The sequence below is a fragment of the Protopterus annectens genome, chromosome 7.part1 (assembly GCF_019279795.1).
Source record: "Protopterus annectens isolate FY-2018-M chromosome 7.part1, PAN1.0, whole genome shotgun sequence".
Classification (NCBI taxonomy): Eukaryota; Metazoa; Chordata; order Ceratodontiformes; family Protopteridae; genus Protopterus; species Protopterus annectens.
In genome coordinates this window covers 256,444,735-256,467,954 of record NC_056740.1, presented here as the reverse complement: position 1 = coordinate 256,467,954, position 23,220 = coordinate 256,444,735, and the positions used below count along the sequence as shown (strand labels likewise).

Here is a 23,220-nt window from a genome sequence, read left to right as displayed (position 1 = left end):
AAGCCTTTACACTTTGTTGTTCTCTGAGAGCCAGATTGTAACCATGACCTAATCTGTTAAATAGATAGCTTAATGGGTTTAGGGCAAGACAGAAGAGCAGTGATGGCAGAGTCACCCTGAAATATCCACTTCTAAAATTTTTACCCCTGGGATAAAAAATGTATCCTTTATCATGGCTTAGCTGCAAAATGGTTTGCCACTGTTTTGTTGTCAGTAGTGTAATTGATAGGATGCATCTTATGCCTCTGTAAACACTCCTTTATCCATGAATGTGGGATGCTATCAAATGCTTTTCTGTAATCTGTCCATCCCATAGATTTTTCCCCTTTTTACAGTTCTCCATTATGACAAACAAATGATCCTTTGTTCCATATGACTTTCTTTAGTTACCCTTTTGTTCTGTTGCCATGATTGAGTTTTCGTCTAAGCGACTATAAACTCTGTCAGCACGAATTCCATTATGTAGTTTATATATCATTCAAGGCAAGTTATTGTTCTGTAATTTGTAGGTAGCTTGCAGGTTCACTTTTAAGGAGGAGTATTATTTTTCCTTTTAACCAGGTTGGTGTCTGTTCAGGGTACACATACAAGTAGTTCTTACTCAGGTCTAAATCTTCATGTAAAGACATTAATAGCCAGGAGTTTGGTACTGCATGTGGGTGTGGATTTTCCAGTTAGGAGCTTTTATTAATTTTATTTCATCCCATTTCATATCCTGTACATTTGAACTTTTTACTGTTTCGTTTAATTAAACTGCGGTGGTGGTGCTGCGGTAGCGTTGTCGCCTCATAGCAAGACGTTGTCCTGTTCGATTCTCAGCTAGAGCGTCTTCTGTGTGGAGGCATAAGTGAATGGTTGAAGTTTGTGCGTCAGGGCTGGTAACCCGGTACGTAAAAATCCACTACCAATCATTAGTGGACTGGAGTTCCGCTGTGGCGCCCCCTTACCGGGAAAAGGCGAAAGACACAACAACAAACTGTTTCTTTTAATTCTTTTATCCATTCAGCATCTTTATTGCGTTTCACAGGGTCTTCATAGATATTTCTCCAAAATGTTTGTATTTCTTTTTTTTATGGTGTTTCTATTCCTTTGCTTTGTTTCTCAGTTCTATGTAAAACGTTTTTGGGTCATCAGTGAATTGCTTATTTTGTACTTTCCCTTTATATTTATCTGCATATTTTGCAAGTTTTTCTGGCTGTGCTGATGTCTTTAATTTATTATTTATAATAGTGTACAATAGATCCTAGTCTGTTCTAATTTTACACATAGCTTTTATTGAATTTGTCTTTCTAAGTATTTTGGTTGATGTGTTCCCTCTTGTGTACTCTTCTAACAGTGACACTTTTTAATTGCTGTATATTTCCATGATGGCATTTGATTTCTTCCCTTCCTTTCCCTTATTGCCCTCAAGCTGTGTTTACAAGGGATCTGTATTCAAATGCCTGTGGATTTCCCATTGCAAACACTAGTGTTTAACAGTTTTATGTGTTGTATTACATATTTGTGTGATTTAAGTATTTTTAATTTTGCAGGATTTTGCAATGAACAAAAACATCCAGTGTGGTGATGAGAAAGGCTTGAAGTTCCCTTCTGTATGGGAATGGTCACTGCAGTTTTCAGCTAAAGATCAGAGACTGTTCAACAACCCACTGTACATTGGGAAGAAAGAGTCTTATATACCAAATGGATCTGCATCAATCAAGTCTTCCAAAAGGAATAAGGTATTTAGACCAATTAAAAGGTATTACTGCACTGATGTACTTTGTCTTGTTTTGCTACTGTTATAACTTTAAGAACTGCAGTAACAGCAGAAACCATAGAAGACCATATTCTCTGAAAAATGAGTACTCAGTCCTAATTGTTTGTCTTCAGGTGTGAGATGTGTGGTACATGCATCAATGAGGTGAAATAGCTGTACATGGTAGGATAGAAGTTTGTCTGGTCTTTGATTGCTTTCAAAGAAGCAACTTTATTTTCAATCCAGAGACTGTGTCGATCATACTTCTCAGCTAAGTAAAAACATTGTGTAGTTTTTTTAGGAGTATGATAGCATAAAGCAGAAAGTGAAGAATAACAAGGTAACCTCTAAAGAGATACCAAGTTGCAGTGATTGAGTTTAGTGCTTTAGCTTATCATCATAACGTTTTCCTTAAATAGATACTGATATCATTGGAAGTTTTCCAGCATGAAGCATCAGAAACGGATTCTTAACTGATACCTAAAAAAATACACAGTGCATCCCAGATGTTTTATAATCAACATCAACATTTCAGTTTTCCTAAGAGCAGATGATCCTGCTCTTCTGTTTTTATAGTAGTTTTCATATTCATTGCATTGCATTCCTGATTCATTTTTGTAGTTGATTAAAATATGTTTTAGGTGTTAATGACTTTGTGTCATTTTATTTGTTTTTCATAAAGTACTATCTCAGCTATAGTAATACGCTGAGTGCATGCAAACATTTCAGTAGTCATAATTTCTGTGATCTGAAGTGTGTGTGTGTATATATATATATATATATATATATATATATATATATATATATGTGTGTGTGTGTGTGTGTGTAAGCACGGGGATATGTCTGATTATGTGTGTGTATGTGTGTAAGCACGGGGATATGTCTGATTGTATATGAGAAATGGTGAGAAAGTGACTTGATCAAAACTGTAGACTCATGACAAAACTTAAACTTAGTGATTACCTACATCAGCCTAAAATCTGGAGTTGAAAAGCATAGTGTTTGTGGAAATAAGAGGAACTTGCTTGTTTTGACAAAGTCCTCTGCAATGAGTAATATTTGGGATTTTCTCTTCAAATATCTCCAGATGTCCTCCTTATTCCCGTGTTGCAGTATTCATCACATATAGGTTTATTCATCTTGCTACCCAAACATCCGGCCAGTATACAAAGTCACTGTATGGCGCATGGGACATCTGACTTGCCTAATGGAATGTGGGCCATAAAAGTGATATCTGCATGCACCAGCCCTCAGAACATCTAAGCCGCCAGTCGAACATCAGGTGTTCCCGCCATCGTGACCGTCGGATTTCGAGAAATCAGGTAAGTGCCCTGTTGGAGAACCTTTTCAGTCATTTTCTTTATTTTAATGCCTGTTCATGTCATCCAGAAAAGGCAAGTGTAAGTGCATCCATCAGATACCCCACAAAGACCCCCATGATTAGTGTCTTTTTTGTTAAGGTCGGTCACATGACTATAAGGTCTGCTCCATTTGTCAGGTGTTTGTGCCCAAAACTTTGCACAGCCGTCTGCACGCACTCAACTTATATCTGGAAAATCAACAATTAAAACAAATAGCATTAGGTATGGAGGGCTCCACTGACATACCTGCCGAACCACCGAAGAAAGCCAAGACTATCAGGCCTGCCACTACCACTGCACCTCTTGCGTCCAACCCTCAGCCTGTGGCCAAAGTCGGCCTGGTGGAGGATTTGGGCTCCATTGCCTAGGATGTAGCGGATACCTCCTCAGAAGCAGCACAGTCTCAGGAGAGCTCATCCATAGAGGTTTCTCCTTACAGTCACGTGATTCCAGGCCTTCCTCCCTTCAGATGCCCACCAGGCCTCTCAGAAGGAAGGCGAATAGGAAGGAGAAAAGGAAGCACATTTCACCTTCTCCAGAAAGCATGCCTGACTGGCAGGCCTTCAGCCAAAGTTTGTTTAATGCTTTCATGACCTTACGGCCTACCACTGCAGGGGCTTCTACCATTTCTCCTCCTATTCTGAGCCCAAGGCCTCAAACATCAGACCCATCCATGAGGGAAGAGGAGGATTTTTCTGATTCCTCATCTGAAGAATCCCTCTCCTATGCTTTTCAGCTTTCTTCTCCCTTGGGATATGGCGCCCCAGAGGAAGAATCCTTTAACCCTTACTACTCAGCTGAGAATTTGTCCTTTGGGGAAACCATTACCAAGATGAAAGAACATTTTACTTGAGAATTCTCTGAAGTGACTGAGGTTCACAGAAATTATTACGACCTCATTCAGTTGGATTCCCCAACCACTACTGCTGTTCCTCCAATTCTGCCTCCCTTCCTGGATGCCCTCTATTCAGTCCTTGAACCCTGACTCACAACCCCCCACTCCACGCAGACCCGATAGATTTTATAAAGTCCCTGAAACTGCTAAGATTCTTGTTAATTCTTCTCCAGCAGACCCTGCCACCATTTCCATCTCCACAGATAAGGCATCTAAACTATTACTCACCACCACCATTCTCCCTACAAAGACAGCAAAGCCATGGAACGTCTGGGTAAGAAAATTTACACCTCTGCTACTCTAGCCTTCAGGGCTACTAACTACCAGACACACATGGCTAAATATGCCTTACCCTTCAGGAGAAAGCCTCTAAGGAATTGTCTGATTCACCAGATTTTGCTGCCAAAGCTTCACTGTCTTCCCTTCTGGCTCTCACCTCCTAGGTTACCAGGCACTCTGTAAAGTGCAGTTATGATGCTGCTGAAGCCTTAGCAAGGTCAGCAGCATCAGCATCTGCTTTGAGAAGATATTCCTGGCTACGCCTCTAGTCCCTTCCAGATGAGTTTAGAGCAAAGCTGGTTGATGCCCCTCTGGACAATACAGCTTTTTTTGGTACAAAAGTGGCTTTGTTTGTCACTACAGCAAAAGGGGAAAGAGATGCAGGAATTAAAACACCTGCTAGTTTCTCCTGTTCCAAAATTCCAAAGAAACTACCCAGCTAGAACTCAGTTTATTAGATAGCACTCTCACCCTGCTGCTCCCACAAGGCCCAGAAAAACAACCAGGAAACAAGAAAGTTACTGTTTGTCGTTTTTGCATTTAAGTTACCTGTAACACATTGCATTTAAGTTACCTGGCACTTGCTCACTAAAGCAATTATATAAGTCAGCACTAAAAAATTAAAAGCACTACACCCTCACAAACTCCCCTTGAGTACCTTGTTCCCCATTGGCCCTTTTTTTCAATTATAAAGGAATTCCCAATACTATTCTAGCATGTCCAAAGGTCAGTTGTCCATCTCCTCTCTGGTCCAGCTGGTGAATCTGGGAATCTTGAGGCAATGTTACAACTGCCTCATGTGCACAGATAACCCTCTCCTCCTCCCAACAAATTCCAACACATGTGAGAGATGCAACCATATAGCCAAACTGGAGGCTAAGCTCTCTCAACTCAGTGCTGGCGTAACCAGTCAGGAGGAGAAGGAAACCACACTCACTACAATTCCAGTCTCACATAGACCTACCACAACAGCAAACCAAACACATAAACACACAAAAACATACTCGGGCTCTAAATAAAATCTGCCTAAGCAGCAGAGACCTCCAAAGCAGACACCCAAGCAACCGCTACCCCAAAACAAAACACGTGCAACACATAGCTCACAAAGCCAGTGTGCCGAACAGTCACAGCCGTTAAGGCTAAACAACACACTTGATACACTTGTAATAGGTGACTCTATCGTCAGGCACACTGACGTCCCGCTCACCAGGCTGAACAAGGAGAAGGTCACGGTGAGCTGCCTGTCGGGCGCTAGGATCCGCCACATAACACAAGCACTCAGGTCACTCCAAGGCAAGTACAAATATGACTCAGTCATTGTCCATGCTGGTGTCAATGACCTGAGACGTACCTCCCTGGACTACATGAAGAGAGACATAGATGAGCTCTCTGAGCATGTAGCCCAGGCCGGTATGACCCTGACCTTGAGTAGCATCTTACCCTCACCAAGAATGATGCCACAATATGAAGACAAGATGATCAATTTCAACAATTGGCTTAAGTATTGGTGTCATTCAAAGGATCAATGCCTGTCAGCCTGGGATGACATGCTCGACAAGCCACGATGCTTCACTAGGGACGGCTTGCACCTGTCACCTCTGGGCTTTCGGATATTAGCTAAGGCTCTTGCTACCCCATAGTGCCTTTTTTTTAGGCAAGGCTCAAAAGACAAACCCACCTCCATAGCTATCACAAGGGATAAGAAACTAAGAGTAATGCTACTCAATGCCAGAAATGTAAACCTCAAGATGCATGCACTTGAAACTCTCCTTAGCATGGAGAAAATCGATATCTGTGCAGTAACAGAAACCTGGTTCAAGGCTCCCGAGAGCACCCCAGCACTACCAGGTTATACCTCATACCATGCTTTTCGGCCCCAAAACTTGGACCGAACCACAAAAGGAGGGGGGGGTATCAATATTCATCAAAGATACCCACACCTCCAGGTTGGTGGCACAGCACGAAGCATCAGAGACTATCCATGTGCAGAGCCGGTCCAGGAGGTTTCTTAAGCTTCCGTCTGGGAGCCAGTCATTATCAGTTCAGGGTCCTTCCCATTGACCTCACCTCAAGCCCCAGGGTGTTCACCAAGGTTCTAGCTGTTGTAGCGACCCACCTGAGGCTCCAGGGATTACAGGTCTTTCCGTGCCTGGGCGACTGGCTCCTAACGGCATCATCAAGGCATCTTCTGTGCTCAGCCAGGGACTACTTCCTTCAGATAGCCCCAAGGCTGGGCATCACTGTCAACTGGGAGAAATCTTTACTGCACCCCACACAAGTTATAGATTTCATAGGAGGAAGACTAAACACCAGGTCAATGCGAGCCTTCCTCACCCCAGACAGAATTTCCAACCTGAAGTGTCATGTCATGGCGGTCCTGCAACCATCTCCGACAGCAGCTTGGTCCTGAGGGCCCTAGGTTCGATGGCGGCAGCTATCCGCTTCTTATTCATGCGCCACGCATGAGGATTCTTCAATGGACCCTTCAAGTTCAGTGGTCCCCTCTGTTCCTCTCTCAACACTCCGATAGCGGTCAGCAAAGCATGCAAGGATTCCCTTCTTTGGTGGCTTTCTCTGGAGCCTCTGACAGGGAGACCTTTTGTGCAGCATTTCCCGAGCCACAGTGACCACGGACGCTTCTTGCCTCGGGTGGGGGCATTCTGCGGGGAAGATTGTCCAAGGCACGTGGAACTCCACAGAGACTTCGTTGCATATAAGCGTCCTGGAAATGAGGGCAGTGCTCCTGGCGTTGCAAGCACTTCACCACGTTCTTCCTTCAGGGACTATTGCGATTCAGACAGACAACATGTCGGTAGTCTGGTACATCAACAAACAGGGAGGAACCAGGTCCTATCCCTTTGTCGAGAGGCCATGAGAGTCTGGGAATGGGCAATTTCCACCAAGCGGCTTTCTTGTAGCAACGCACATTCCGGAAAATCCAACATCCTTGCGGACAAACTCAGTCGCACCATTCTTTCCCCTCACGAGTGGTCTCTCAATCCTCAGGTAGTGAACAAGATTTTTGCCGTTTGGGGGCAACCCTGTTCCGATCTTTTGCCTCTCACTCAAGCGCCAAATCGACAATTTCTTCGCTCTGCTTCCCCACCAGGGAATTCCGAGACGCGCTGGTGCATGCTTGGCCGCCCGGTCTCCTTTATGCCTACCCTCCACTACCTCTAATGCAGAGGATTGTGCAGAAAGGCAACAGTTTGGGGAGCAGAATGATTCTCATTGCCCGTTCTGGCCTCGTCAACCCTGGTTCCCCTTTGTATGGTCTCACAAAGTGAATCCACCCTGGATTCTGGATCCGATTCGGATCTCATCTCCCATCCTCTGGGAATTTCGGTTCCCAATCTCGCACCCTGAAATTGACAGCTTGGCTGCTCCAGTTCCATCCTTGATTAGGACTCCCGGTATCTCGTCACGGTCAAGGCCATTCTAGTGGCAGCTCATAAACCTTCCACTAGGCAGGTTTATCGGAGTAAATGGAAGAGATTCTCTATTTGGGCGGTCCAGAAAAGTTTGGATCCTTTTCAGCACCTATGTCGGCAGTGCTGGATTTTTAACAGACCTCTTTCATCAAGGGGCAAGTTCTTCCACGATTAAGGTACAATTGGCAGCCATCTCTCATTATCACATTGGTCATGAGACAGCTCCTCATGGGCGAAATTGTGCAAAACCTTTCTTAAAGGGATTTTTGTTGAGGCCTCCAGTCAAAGACATTGTACCACCTTGGGACCTATCTTTAGTTCTGCAAGCCCTTACTGCTCCTCCCTTGAGCCTGCAGCGTCTACAGACCTGAAGTACCTTTCCTGGAAGACTGCCTTCTTAGTAGCTATCACTTCAGCCAGAAGAGTGTCTGAACTTCAGGCTCTATCGTCAAACGCCTTACCTTTCCTTCTTTCCAGATAGGGTGTGCCTCAGGACCAATCCATCTTTTCTTCCAAAGGTCTCTTCAGAATCTAATATCAACCAATCAATCAACTTACCTGTGTTTTTCCCAAGTACTCAAACAAAGGAGAATACAAACTGCATTCCTTGGATGTTCATAGACAATTACGATTTTATATTCACAGAACAGCTGGTCACAGGCAATCAGATCAGCTGTTCGTCTCCTTTACTAAATTTGCTTTGGGTAAAGCAGTTTCTAAAGTCACACTATCGAGGTGGATTGCTAATTGTATTCTGCAGGCTTATGACACTTCAGGTAGACCTGCTACTCAGAGGTTACGGCTCATTCTACTAGGGCAGTCTCCACGTCAGCCGCCTTTAAGTCCCGTGTGTCATTGGATGATATCTGCGGCAGCCACTTGGGCCTCACCTCATACCTTTATTTCTCATTATAAGGTGGATGTTGTTTCCAGAGGAAGAGCATCCTTTGGCTCAGCGGTGCTCGAAACATCCTTCCATGACGGCCGCCCAAGATTCAGGTAGCTGGGGACTCTGTCCCACAGGTTGCAGACAAATGAAGTCTGCCTACTTCAGATTTAGAAGTTATGTACTCACCATAACGTTCCATCTGAGTAGGTGACTTCATTTGGATAACCAACTCCCCTCCATCCCCTGACCTTTATACAGCGTGTATTTTTTTGCTTTGTTCAGGTACTGTTGTCAGTATTATATAGGCAAACTCAATCTGAGGTCAGTCAGGGATTGGCAAGGGGTTATGGGTAGAGGGAGGAGCTAGGAGCTCGGAGCCTAAGCTTTTGAAATGCCGGCTCGGATCCGAGGTCGGATCCGATACCCACAGGTTGCATCCAAATGAAGTCACCTACTCAGATGGAACGTTATGGTGAGTACATAACTTCTAATTCTGGTGTGTGTGTGTGTATATATATATACATATATATATATACATATATATATATATATATATATATATGTGTGTGTGTGTGTGTGTGTGTATGTGTGTGTAAGCACGGGGATATGTCTGATTGTGTATGAGAAATGGTGAGAAAGTGACTTGATCAAAACTGTAGACTCATGACAAAACCTAAACTTAGTGATTACCTACATCAGCCTAAAATCTGGAGTTGAAAAGCATAGTGTTTGTGGAAATAAGAGGAACTTGCTTGTTTTGACATAAAGTCCTCTGCAATGAGTAATATTTGGGATTTTCTCTTCAGATATCTCCAGATGTCCTCCTTATTCCCGTGTTGCAGTATTCATCACATATAGGTTTATTCATCTTGCTACCCAAACATCCGGCCAGTATACAAAGTCACTGTATGGCGTGTGGGACATCAGACTTGCCTGATGGAATGTGGGCCATAAAAGTGCTATCTGCATGCACCAGCCCTCAGAACTTCTAAGCCGCCAGTCGAACATCAGGTGTTCCCGCCATCGTGACCGTCGGATTTCGAGAAATCAGGTAAATGCCCTGTTGGAGAACCTTTTCAGTAATTTTCTTATTTTAATGCCTGTTCATGTCATCCAGAAAAGGCAAGTGTAAGTGCATCCATCAGATACCCCACAAAGACCCCCATGATCAGTGTCTTTTTTGTTAAGGTCGATCACATGACTATAAGGTCTGCTCCATTTGTCAGGTGTTTGTGCCCAAAACTTTGCACAGCCGTCTGCACGCACTCAACTTATATCTGGAAAATCAACAATTAAAACAAATAGCATTAGGTATGGAGGGTTCCACTTACATACCTGCCGAACCACCGAAGAAAGCCAAGACTATCAGGCCTGCCACTACCACTGCACCTCTTGCATCCAACCCTCAGCCTGTGGCCAAAGACGGCCTGGTGGAGGATTTGGGCTCCATTGCCTAGGATGTAGCAGATACCTCCTCAGAAGCAGCACAATCTCAGGAGAGCTCATCCGTAGAGGCTTCTCCTTACAGTCACCTGATTCCAGGCCTTCCTCCCTTCAGATGCCCACCAGGCCTCTCAGAAGGAAGGAGAATAGGAAGGAGAAAAGGAAGCACATTTCACCTTCTCCAGAAAGCATGCCTGACTGGCAGGCCTTCAGCCAAAGTTTGTTTAATGCTTTCATGACCTTATGGCCTACCACTGCAGGGGCTTCTACCATTTCTCCTCCTATTCTGAGCCCAAGGCCTCAAACATCAGACCTATCCATGAGGGAAGAGGAGGATTTTTCTGATTCCTCATCTGAAGAATCCCTCTCCTATGCCTTTCAGCTTTTTTCTCCCTTGGGATATGGCTCCCCAGAGGAAGAATCCTTTAACCCTTACTACTCAGCTGAGAATGTGTCCTTTGGGGAAACCATTACCAAGATGAAAGAACATTTTACTTGAAAATTCTCTGAAGTGACTGAGGTTCACAGAAATTATTACGACCTCATTCAGATGGATTCCCCAACCACTACTGTTCCTCCAATTCTGCCTCCCTTCCTGGATGCCTTCTATTCAGCATCCTTGAACCCTGACTCACAACCACCCACTCCACGCAGACCCGATAGATTTTATAAAGTCCCTGAAACTGCTAAGATTCTTGTTAATTCTTCTCCAGCAGACCCTGCCACCATTTCCATCTCCACAGATAAGGCATCTAAACTATTACCCACCACCACCATTCTCCCTTCAAAGACAGCAAAACCATGGAACGTCTGGGTAAGAAAATTTACACCTCTGCTACTCTAGCCTTCAGGGCTACTAACTACCAGACACACATGGCTAAATATGCCTTACCCTTCAGGAGAAAGCCTCTAAGGAATTGTCTGATTCACCAGATTTTGCTGCCAAAGCTTCACTGTCTTCCCTTCTGGCTCTCACCTCCTAGGTTACCAGGCACTCTGTAAAGTGCAGTTATGATGCTGCTGAAGCCTTAGCAAGGTCAGCAGCATCAGCATCTGCTTTGAGAAGATATTCCTGGCTACACCTCTAGTCCCTTCCAGATGAGTTTAGAGCAAAGCTGGTTGATACCCCTCTGGACAACACAACTTTTTTTGGTACAAAAGTGGCTTTGTTTGTCACTACAGCAAAAAGGGAAAGAGATGCAGGAATTAAAACACCTGCTAGTTTCTCCTGTTCCAAAATTCCAAAGAAACTACCCAGCTAGAACTCTGTTCATTAGAAAGCACTCTCACCCTGCTGCTCCCACAAGACCCAGAAAAACAACCAGGAAACAAGAAAGAAAGTTACTGTTTGTCGTTTTTGCATTTAAGTTACCTGTAACACATTGCATTTAAGTTACCTGGCACTTGCTCACTAAAGCAATTATACAAGTCATCACTAAAAAATTAAAAGCACTACACCCTCACAAACTCCCCTTGAGTACCTTGTTCCCCATTGGCCCTTTTTTTCAATTATAAAGGAATTCCTAATACTATTCTAGCATGTCCAAAGGTCAGTTGTCAATCTCCTCTGGTCCAGCTGGTGAATCTGGGAATCTTGAGGCAATGTTACAACTGCCTCATGTACACAGACAACCCTCTCCTCCTCCCAACAAATTCCAACACATGTGAGAGATGCAACCATATAGCCAAACTGGAGGCTAAGCTCTCTCAACTCAGTACTGGCGTAACCAGTCAGGAGGAGAAGGAAACCACACTCACTACAATTCCAGTCTCACATAGGCCTACCACGACAGCAAACCAAACACATAAACATACAAAAACATACTCGGAGGCTCTAATGAAAATCTGCCTAAGCAGCAGAGACCTCCAAAGCAGACACCCAAGCAACCGCTACCCCAAAACAAAACACGTGCAACACATAGCTCACAAAGCCAGTGTGCCGAACAGTCACAGCCCTTAAGGCTAAACAACACGCTTGATACACTTGTAATAGGTGACTCTATCGTCAGGCACACTGACGTCCCGCTCACCAGGCTGAACAAGGAGAAGGTCATGGTGAGCTGCCTGTCGGGCGCTAGGATCCGCCACATAACACAAGCACTCAGGTCACTCCAAGGCAAGTACAAATATGACTCAGTCATTGTCCATGCTGGTGTGAATGACCTGAGACGCACTTCCCTGGACTACATGAAGAGAGACATAGAGGAGCTCTCTGAGCATGTAGCCCAGGCCGGTATGACCCTGACCTTGAGTAGCATCTTACCCTCACCAAGAATGATGCCACAATATGAAGACAAGATGATCAATTTCAACAATTGGCTTAAGTATTGGTGTCATTCAAAGGGGATCCAATGCCTGTCAGCCTGGGATGACATGCTCGACAAGCCACGATGCTTCACTAGGGACGGCTTGCACCTGTCATCCCTGGGCTTTCGGATATTGGCAAAGGCTCTTGCTACCCCCATAGTGCCTTTTTTAGGCAAGGCTCAAAAGACAAACCCACCTCCATAGGTATCACAAGGGATAAGAAACTAAGAGTAATGCTACTCAATGCCAGAAATGTAAACCTCAAGATGCATGCACTTGAAACTCTCCTTAGCATGGAGAACATAGATATCTGTGCAGTAACAGAAACCTGGTTCAAGGCTCCCGAGAGCACCCCAGCACTACCAGGTTATACCTCATACCATGCTTTTCGGCACCAAAACTTGGACCGAACCACAAAAGGAGGGGGAGTATCAATATTCATCAAACATACCCACACCTCCAGGTTGGTGGCACAGCACGAAGCATCAGAGACTATCCATGTGCAACTAACAGTGGGTAAAACTGCCTTCCAGTTTATAGCCTGCTACAGACCACCCTCCCAAACCCTTGAACCCCACTTGGCCTTCCTGAGAACACTGGAAAATATGAAGGTCTCTCCAAACACCATTATATTGGACGACTTCAACTACCCAAACATAGACTGGGAGCATTACTCTAGCTCCAACACCCTAGCCCAAAGGTTCCTAGAATTTATAAAGTCAAATGTTATGGAACAACTTGTTACCACTCCCACAAGAAGGGAAAACATACTTGACCTGAAGTGTATCCCTCACTGGTAAGATATGACCATAAACTAATCTCACTGGATATTCACATCCCGACCCCACCCCCTGCCCAGAAAACCACAGTGAAAACTTTCTCTAAAGCAAATTTCACACTCCTCAAAACCGAGGTGGAATCCTTCAAAGCCCCCGGGCCTGTGGAAAATACGGCCCAGACCGCAGAATCCTTTATAAACGCATTCAATGAACACCTTCAGGAATGCATGGATCATGCAATCCCAAATAAAACCAAGACCCAATCCTCCAAAGGCAGACGTCCTGTCTGGTGGACCCCAGCCATAAACAAACTATACAACAGAAGGAGGAAGCTACTACATGATAGAGCAAAATCCCAAAAAGGGAAGGCATCTCTGATCAGAATTAGCAAAAAACTACGGGCACTCATAAAATAGTCTAAGGCCAGCTTCAAGAGAAAAATTGCACAGGACACTAAGGATAATCACAAGGCTTTCTTTAGTTATGTTAGGAACCTGGGTGGGAATTCCCAGATATGCTCAGAATTAGTCCAAAATGACAAAAAAATACACCGAACCCACAGACATTGCCAACATCCTAGCTGAAAGGTTCAGTGCAAACTCCCCCCCCCCCCACTCCCCACCAAAAGGGCAAATATCTATCCCAGCAGAGTGCTGCCCCCCTGACATCTCAGATGCTCAGGTAAGAGCCGCCCTCTCCCAGACGGTGTCCCGGACTGCGTCCTACATGAACTCCAAGAAGAGCTAAACCCAAACCTAAAACTACTGTTCAGTCTCAGCCTTACTACAGGATATGTACCCAAAGAGTGGCGTACAGCAACAGTGGTCCCTCTCCACAAAAGGTGGTGCCTCAACGGATCCTGGAAACTGTCGCCCCATAAGCCTGACTAGCTTGGTCTGCAAAGCTATGGAAAGGATCATCATGGACCTCATAAATAAAGATATTGGGGACCTACAGATACTGGATCCTACCAGTTCAGCTTTGTTGGGGGCAGATCCTGCCTCTTAAACCTGGTTGATTTCTTTGAAACAGTCACCAAAGCCATTGACGAGGGGAAGGTGGTCCACACAGCCTACCTGGACCTCGCAAAGCCTTGATACAATACCCCACTCGGGCATTATAGATAAGCTCACCAGCTTAAATATAAACCCTATGTCACTAGATGGGTTGCAAACTGGCTCAAGGACAGAACCCACATGGTTAGAATTGCTGGAGCCATGTCAGACTCCAAACCAGTTACAAGTGGCATCCCACAAGGCTCAGTCCTGGGACCTCTCTTGTTCGGTATATATTTCTCAGAGGTACAGGCCAACATGGAAGGACTGTGGCTGACCAAGTTCGCAGATGACTGCAAACTGGGTGCCATAATAGACTCTCCAGCCGACACAAGCATCCTCCAAAAGGGCCTCATAGAAACAGACAACTGGTGCCAGAGCCATGGTCTCAAGCTAAACGCCAAAAAGTGTATAGTCATCCCTTTGGCAAAAACAAAATGCCCACAAATTACCACATAGGTGGTAATCCATTAAGTACAGAAGAAGTAATTAGGGACCTGGAGACCCAAGTTGATAGCAATCTCTCATTTGATAACCATGTGGCCAAAGTGGTTAGAAAAACATTTTATATAGCCCAGCTCATGAAGGGATTTACATCTAGATCAAGGGAGGTCATCGTGCCTCTTTACTCATCCCTCATCAGGCCCATAATTGAGTACAATGCCCCTTTTGGGATGTACCTTACCAGACACCTGCAGCAACTGGAAAGACCCCAAAAGTACCTCACCAAGAGGATCAAAGGGCTCAAAGAGATGCCATATGCTGCCCAGTTAAAGAAACTCCGGCTCTACTCAGTGGCATACCGCCTGCTCAGAGGCAGTCTGTGCCTGACATATAAAGCCATGTCCAACCCAGAATTGAGGGACATGCTGCACCTCAGAAAATCCAAATCCCATCGAGCTACGCGCTCGAGAGACTTGAACCTCAGCACTGAAATAAATAGGACATGCTGGAGGGACAGATTCATAACCCAGAGGCTCCCTTCACTCTGGAATAAAATCCCAGTCCAGGTTAGGCAGAGTCCCTCATTGACTCTCTTCAAGAGGAATCTTGATGAGTGGATGGGAGATCGTAGGTTTACCCCGGGTATCACTTCTGTGTCACTGTTACAGAGGCACAGTATACTAACCTCAAAAAAGGGCATAACAAAATTAATTTAAAATGGGTGGCGAAAGCCAGACACACTCTGGCTAGGCTTATAAATGCCCTAGGGCAGATAGCCTAGTATGAATCTATGAACTCCCACCTGCTAGAGCTTCCCCCTCCTCTAGCCAGAGGCCACCATTTTAAGACAGGGCAGTTAGTGTCTGACTACCTGCCAACTTTAAAACCCCCCACCCCCTCCCTCTCTCCCTCTGTTGGTACTTGTGTCTCACCGTCTTCCTGTGTGTACATCCATCACCTCGGACAAATGGGTCCTTTCAGTCATTCAGAATGGGTATTTTATGACATGGCTTATGCCCCCAGAGTGAAGGGGTTTCCCACAATCTCCAAAACAACAGCTACACCAATTGCAGCCAGTACTAGAAACCCTGCTGGCTCAAGGCACCATCGAAACAGTACCACTGGTTGCAAAAGGGAGAGGTTTCTACTCCAGGATTTTCCTAGTCCCAAGTAAAGACTGTCCCTGGAGACCAGTTCTGGATCTCTCTCTTCTCAGCCTCTTCCTGCAGGTTCCTACTTTCAAGATGTTGACCGTACCAACTCTTTTTCAACTCCTGCTTCCCCAAGGGTTCATGGCCACCTTAGGTATAAAGGATGCCTACCTTCACATCCCCATAAGGCCCAGTTTCAGGAAATACCTGAGATTCTCAGTGGGCACTTCTCACTTTCAATTCTCTGCCTTGCCCTTTGGGATTTCCACTGCACCCAGGGTATTCACCAAATGTTTGGCTCCAGTTATTGCCTTTTGCAAGACAAAAGGAATCCTGATATTGCCTTATCTGGATGACCTGCTTGTACAGGCAGACTGCAAGGAGACCCTCCTGCAACACATACTACTTGCCATTTTGCTCCTGCAGTCCCTGGGATTTCAGATCAACTTCCCAAAATCCCAACTGGAACCTTCTTAAGACATGATCTTTTTGGGGTCCAGTGTTTGCACAGACATCATGAAAGCCTACTCCCCCCCCCCAAAAAAAGGTAGAAAGCTTGACAGAGCACTTACTTCTGGTCCTTTGGACAACAGAATTGACAGCAAGGCGGTACCTCAGGCTCCTGGGCTACATGGCAGCCACTATGCCCATGTTGCCATTAGCAAGACTTCATATGAGAAAGTTGCAGTGGTATCTAAGGTCAGTCTGGACCCAGCACTCCCACCCCTTGGAGTACAGGGTTCCCGTCCTGCCCTGCCTCAAACTAGAAATCCAGTGGTGGTTGAAGCAAGTGAACCTCAATCCAGGTCTTCCCCTCCAAACACCCCAACCCAAACAGATCATGCACACAGATGCCTCAGACTTGGGCTGGGGAGCAACTCTGAGCCATCTGAAAGTACTGGAGCTGTGGCCAGAGCCACACAAAAAAGAATGCATCGAAGTCCGAGAGATGAGGGCAATTCTCCTGGCCCTACAAGCTTTCCAACCCTATCTACAACAAGGACCACTAAAGACCTTTACAGACAATACCACAGTGCTGTGGTATCTCAACAAACAGGAGGGGACCAAATCTTGCTTGCATTGGAGACCATCTCTTCTAGTGTGGGAACTGGCCATCTCCCAGGGAGTTACCCTGCAGACGGTTTGCATTCCTTCACAACAGAACTCTCAGGCAGGCTCCCTCAGCAGATCCATCACAAACAACGACGAATGGATGCTGCACAGGGATGGTCTTCCTGGACCTGGTCCACTGGTGAGTTGCACCTCAAATAGACCTGTTGGCATCCTCCATCAACAGGCAGCTGCCTTCCTTCTGCATCAGGCTCCCACACACTTAAGGCGATGGCAACAGATGCCTTCTCAATCTTTCAGAAGGGGAAGTTTCCCTATGCATTTCCCACCTTCCCACTCGTACAGAATCCCTGCTGAAGATCCAGCAGGACAGACCAAAAATCTTGTTCGTGACTCCCTATTGGCCAAGTCAGCATTGATTCCCTCTGCTACTACAATTATCCAAGGGCAGTCACCACAAGTTATCCCTCAGAGTGGATCTTTTCACACAGCACAAGAGATGCCAAATATAGCCACAGTGGCAGTTGCTGCACTTCACCCTGTGGCTGATAGGATTCTGATCCCCTTCAGACACCTTTACAATGAGGACATGCTCACTGTCCTGCAGGAGGCCAGGAAATCGAATACGAGAAAATCTTACCTATCAGAGTGGAAGAGATTTTCTGTATGGTGTCTCAAAAGACAGTTGGACCAGCGAGACCCCTCTAGTTCTGTCTTACCTGTGTGAACTACTGCAGACAGGATTGGCCTACTCTTCCATTAAAGCCCACTTGTCTACCATTTCAGCATGCCTTTCGCTGGATCTCCCCCCCCCAGCTTCCAGACTACCAGCAAAGTTATTCCTTAAAAGGGTCCTTTACCTGTGACCCCAGGAAGCCATCTCCCCCATCATGGGACTTCAGCTGTGTTTTGGAAAAGCTTGCGCTTCCTCCATTTGAGCCAGCAGAAAAAGCTTCCCTAAAGCACTGTACATGGAAAACTGTACTACTCGTGCCATTGACCTCAGCCAAAAGAATGTCAGAGCTACAAGCCATCATGGCTATTACACCTTTCCTGGTATTCCACACTGACAGGGTTACTCTTAGAACTATCCCTTCATTCATGTCCAAGGTGATGAATGACCTTTCCTTAAATCAAGCCATCCACCTACCAACCTTCTTCCCTAACCCGCAGGGGGACAGAGAGAGAGAGAGTACTTAATTCCCTGGATGTGCACAGACAACTCAGATTTTATCTCCACAAAACAAAGTCCATCAGATGGGGATGATCAACTCTTTCTCCTTCCACCCCAGGGCCCTATGGAAGGCAGTAACCAAACAATTTCAACATGGATTACCAAAGCTATCACCTTCTGCTACAAATACCATGGGAAACCTCTGCAAGGTACTGTTAAAGCACACTCCACCAGGGCTATGGCCTCCTCAGTAGCTTTCTTCAGGGGTTTGGATACCTCTACCGTTCTTGAAGCAGCCACTTGGTCATCAGTGCACCCCTTCACCAAACATTACAAGTTAGACCATATTTCCAGAGCCAGGGCGGGTTTTGCCAGGGCTATCCTTCATGGTTTCCTGGAGACTATCTCTAGACCACCAAACCCTTCTTCACAGTGAGCTTTGGCACTCACCCATATGTGATGAATACTGCAACATGGAAATAGAAGGACATAGAAAAGTTGTGTAAAATCTTACCATAACCATAGATGTCATCCTCTTCCACATTGCAGTATTCCTTCCCTTCCTGTTATGCTGCATTTCCCTTTCTGGGTGGCACAGGACTGGCATTTTCCCCTTGCTAGGACTGGTTCCGACTGGGGCTTACAGTTCTGAGGGCTGGTGCATGCAGATGTCACTTTTATGGCCCACGTTCCACTAGCCACATCAGATGTCCCACGCACCATACACTGACTGAAAACTTTTGTATACTGGCAGGATTTTCGGGTCGCATAGGTAACCCATATGTGATGAATACTGCAACATGAAAGAGAAGGATGTCTATGGTTATGGTAAGATTTTACACAACTTTTCTTTCTGCGCAATTCTGAATTGCATCTAGCTTCCGAGCTTAGAGGCATGTGATGCTTTTGCCAGTACATGTTATAATGGAGTATGAAAGTCTAGGAGGGTGTGTGGAACTGCTGAGCACCGTACTGCTGTTCTTATGGTTAAGTTTTTGATCTTTATAATAATGTACATCATTAAAAGACTACTGGGTTCTGAGTCCCAATCACAGAAACCTGGTGAGTTTTCTTGCAGTCCTCAGATCACAGGCCAAGACCCAATCCAACGAGTTTTTCCTACTATTTAGGAGAGGCAAATGACATGAAGTATTCTCACAAATGTCACTGCTTCAGTCCACTCACTCACAGGAGACAGCATGAGTAGTACAAGACCTAAATTCCTCATAGAAGAGGTCAGCCTTGGTAACTGGCCATTGCAAGGACTGGTCAGAAAGTCTCTCTTCTAATCCTTCACCTGAGTCAGATAGATGTGAGAAGGTATGTGTTCAGGAAGCTGTGCAGCAGCAGACAAAGCTGTCTCCAAGGTAGTCTCTGGTTTCTCTCATACTGATTGCTTTTTCTAGACTTACAAGATATTGAGCTTGTGCCCATCACCAGCTGACAATAAAAGGAGAAGAGATGCATCCATAGCAGCCACTGTAGAAGTGTGTCCCAGGTTCTGAGATCCAGTGTACCTATGTTAGAACATCCAGAACATGACCACAGCTTGTCGGCCCATGCAGACTGAGCCCTTGACTCCTCTAGTGAAGGCTCAGTGTAGAAGTGTGGCCTGGGAGTCTGCTCCACTTACCTTCTCCTGTGTGAAGGAGGGGTTTACTGTCAGGAGTGGAGGAGACCTGTATGGGCCCTCACTTGTCCAACAGGGACTTCCCACATGTTAAACATGAGCACACATTTATACATGGGGTGGGATCTCTCCTCACTGGTGCACCAAGGCACTGTTAGAGAACAAGGTTTGATGTCCATGTACTGTTCTGTGCGTTTCGGTTATGACTTGGCACTTCTTCCTCCTTGTACCAATCCACCTGCTGAGGCCTTGTTACTCAGCATCTGCCTATATTGCACTAACTGCCTCATGTCACTGGTCTGGTGGAGCTGAAGGATAGATTTCTTGCCTTTCAGACTCCCAGTAGATTCTGATAACTTTGTTTCTGTGGGATAAAACTTATTAGATCTTCCTGCCATATCTTGACGGCCCTTCATTTGAGATACACTCCGGTTTCTTGGGTCTTCCTTAGACCGTCTGCTGTCTACTTAGAAATGTCCGAATCTGTATTTTAAAGAGAGGAATAAGAATCCTTGAGTCATTCTTCCCATGAAAATTGTCTCAGTGGATGCCATTCATACCTCTCAACTGTACTGAATTCCTAGAAATTTACCAGTTTTGGGGTGCCACAAATTCCCAAGTGGCCCCTTCAGTTCCCAATTTTTTTGCAATTTTATGTTATAGCCGATGTCATCACACACTGCCAGCATTTCCTGCAACGTCTTCAATGTGCAGGGGCATGCTGATGACATCAGCTTCAAGAGGCAGTGCCTGACTGCCTGTCGGACTTGGAGACTCATCGGGAGAGTTAAAAAAAAATTTTAAAAATTCAGTTGATGTTATGTAGTCCAGTCTCGCTTTCATTCTTACCCGTGGGTTCGGAGTCTAACTTCGGCTCTGACTTGGCCATACTCTAGCTCGAAGTCTTCAATTGGCTCGTGGCTAAGAGGTATCCCATCATGCAACAGGTCTATTCCCTAGATCTCGTTTGCCGCTCGTTATGCTCAAACGTGGTCTCACTTTTGGCCGTGGCTAAGTATACTGTTTATAAACTTTTTATAAACCTTTGACTTGTTGCTCAAAAAAGTTATTTTCATAGCTCTGTGTGTGTGGTAGTGGTGTTCTACTGCCTTTGTTTTGTTTCTCTTGCTGTTTTTGTATCCCGTTCATTTCCTTTTTCACCACGGGCTAGGCCTGTTTCAGTTAGAGGACCTAGTCCTCCCCATTGTTTCCGTGTGGTCTGTGGTTTGGCACTCCATTCTGTTAGCGTTGTCGTGTCTGGCTAGTGGTGCTATCCTGCCCCTGTTTCCCCAGGCTAGGCCCGTTTAAGTTAGAGGACCTAGTCCTCCCTGTAGTCTTTTCCCACCAGTTACTATGCCATTTTTAGTTAGAGGCTCTGTTTCTCGTGCGGAGTTTGGTTGGGTCTAGTGTGTGTACGTATTGCTTTGTACGTGTGTGTGTTCTCCTTTTCAGCATGTCCAAGGATTCTAAGGAACACAGGCCTTCGGGTTTTTAAAAGTGTGTTGAATGCAACAATAAAATGTCTTTCGACTGATGGGCACTTTGTTCGTGTACTGCTTGGGGGCTATTCACCTCCAAGAGTCCTGCTTGTTTTGTCATTCCTTCAGTCCCCGTGTACTACAGGAGAGGAAGAACAAGCTCATTTTGAAAGGACTGCTTAAACGCTCCTTTAAGGAAGGCTTGGCTAAGTCTTCCAGTGCGTTATCCTCTCCAGCTAAGAAGGACAAAAAGACTTATAAGAAGTGCTGTCTGGCTCCGTCTGTTTCTTTGGAACCGCAAGAGAAAGTTGCTAGAACAGCTTCTCCTTCTAAGGTTCCATTGCTATCGGTGCCGACAGAAGGTAGTGTCTTGACTAAGTCCGTATCGGCTCCCAGCCTTTCGGAGCCGGTTACAGATATTTTGGTTCAGAGCCGGTCTCCAGTTATTCGACCGGGTTCTCCTTCACACAAGTCCCTTTCTGTAGGGAGATCCAGATCTCCAACAATATCCTCCAGGTCCTCCAAGGGCCCTTTCTGATGAGGACGTTGATAGAGTGATGAAGAAACTGCTTCAGTCATCAGTGTTGGCCAAATTGATTTCGGCTCCGACCCACTCGGCTCCGGAGCCTATGGCCTCTTCATCCTTTGTTGTTCCTCCTCTGAGCCTTTCTTGGCCTTCGGAGCCAGAGTTGTCGGTTTCATCTGGTGCCGTTAGGTTGGTTCCAGTAGCCTCACCTGGCCTCTCTGTTCGTATTTCTGCTCCGACCCCGGCGGCTCCGTCCACAGGGTTTGAAGGTCCACGGTTCTCCAGTGGGACCTGAGGAGGAGGGCTCGGATTGATCTTCATCGGTTCTGAGCCTTCCTCTTGGTACTTTGGCTCAAGTGAGCTTGGTCCCGACATCTGCTTCAGACCTCATCTCCTTGGCACTGAGGGCTACAACTGTATCCTCTACAGTTAGTCTGCCTGCAGAGCCGGGGGGGATCAGCTTTTGAGGTTATGAGGAGCGTGCTGGCCAAGTCGTCAGCTGCATCCTATGGCACTGATACTCTGCCCCCTCCAGCACCAGTGTCAGGTTTGCATCACCCTCTATCCATGGGCAGCGGAGACCCTAAGTCTTAGGATACCTCCATGAGTGGTTCCCAACTTTCTGTCGTCTCCCCAGTGTTTTTGCCTGAGGAGCCCGCCAGAAAGAGATTGAGGAAACACCTCGACTCCTCGGATGAGTCTCTCACGTCGGACACCGACCTCGAGGAGTCAGAGCGGGTCCCCCAAGTCATCTTCTGAAGATCTCTTTTTCAGATATCCTGGAGATCTTGAAGCAGAGAGGTGGCTGGCCCTCCAAATCCCCTTCTGATGAGGAGTCTGTGTTCCTGAAGGCTTTTGGGTCTCAACCCTCCGCCTCTTGGGTTTCTCCCCCTTTTGATGAGCTACTAGATCTTGTCTGCCGAAAGGTGTGAGAAACTCCTGACACTGTGGAGCCGGTCCCTAGGAGACCCAATAAGTTTTTGTCCGCCCCCACTGACGAGGAATATCTAAGAAAAGGCGTTCCAGTAGATGCCATGGTGGTGGCAGCAGCCACCAAGAAGGAACTTGCTGAAACTTTGCTTACCATCCATCCGCCTAACAAGGAGTCCCGGGCTATAGACAGGTATGGGAAGCGTGTGTTTACCTCAGCGGCCTTTACACTGCGGTCGCTGAACTACTTGATGCATTTTACAAGGCTCCAGAGAGATCTCCTAAAAGAGCTAGGAGATTCTCTACAGGGTAACATTTCTGATGCCGTGGCACAGAAGGTCAATACACATATGTTTACCCTAAATTCCCTTACCAACTCCTCCATGAGGCTGATCTCATACACAGCCGATGGAGCGAATAGGGCAGCGGGTTCTGGAGTCTCTCAGGAGACACTCCTTGATGCGCTTGTGCAATTTCGTGGAGGCCTTCAAGTCTACGTTCACAAACGCCCCCTTTGACGGTTCATCGTTCGGAACCAAGGTGAAGGACACTCTCACTAGGTGCGAGCAGGAAGGAAAAACCCTGTCTGCCGTGGGAGTCCGTTTTTCCATGCCTTCTAGACCTTACCCCAAGGGCCAG

The 23,220-nt window shown here is 46.0% G+C and overlaps 1 protein-coding gene across 2 annotated transcripts in view; it reads left to right on the top strand.

Moving 5' to 3' along the window:
* The window catches only part of MTMR10 (myotubularin related protein 10), a 1,193,387-nt gene that overhangs the window by 1,096,049 nt on the left and 74,118 nt on the right, over positions 1–23,220 (top strand). For both annotated transcript variants that reach the window (XM_044078705.1, XM_044078706.1), the window contains exon 15: positions 1,533–1,721. In XM_044078705.1, coding sequence (XP_043934640.1) covers positions 1,533–1,721 — 189 coding nt within the window. The remainder of the gene's footprint in view (positions 1–1,532; positions 1,722–23,220) is intronic.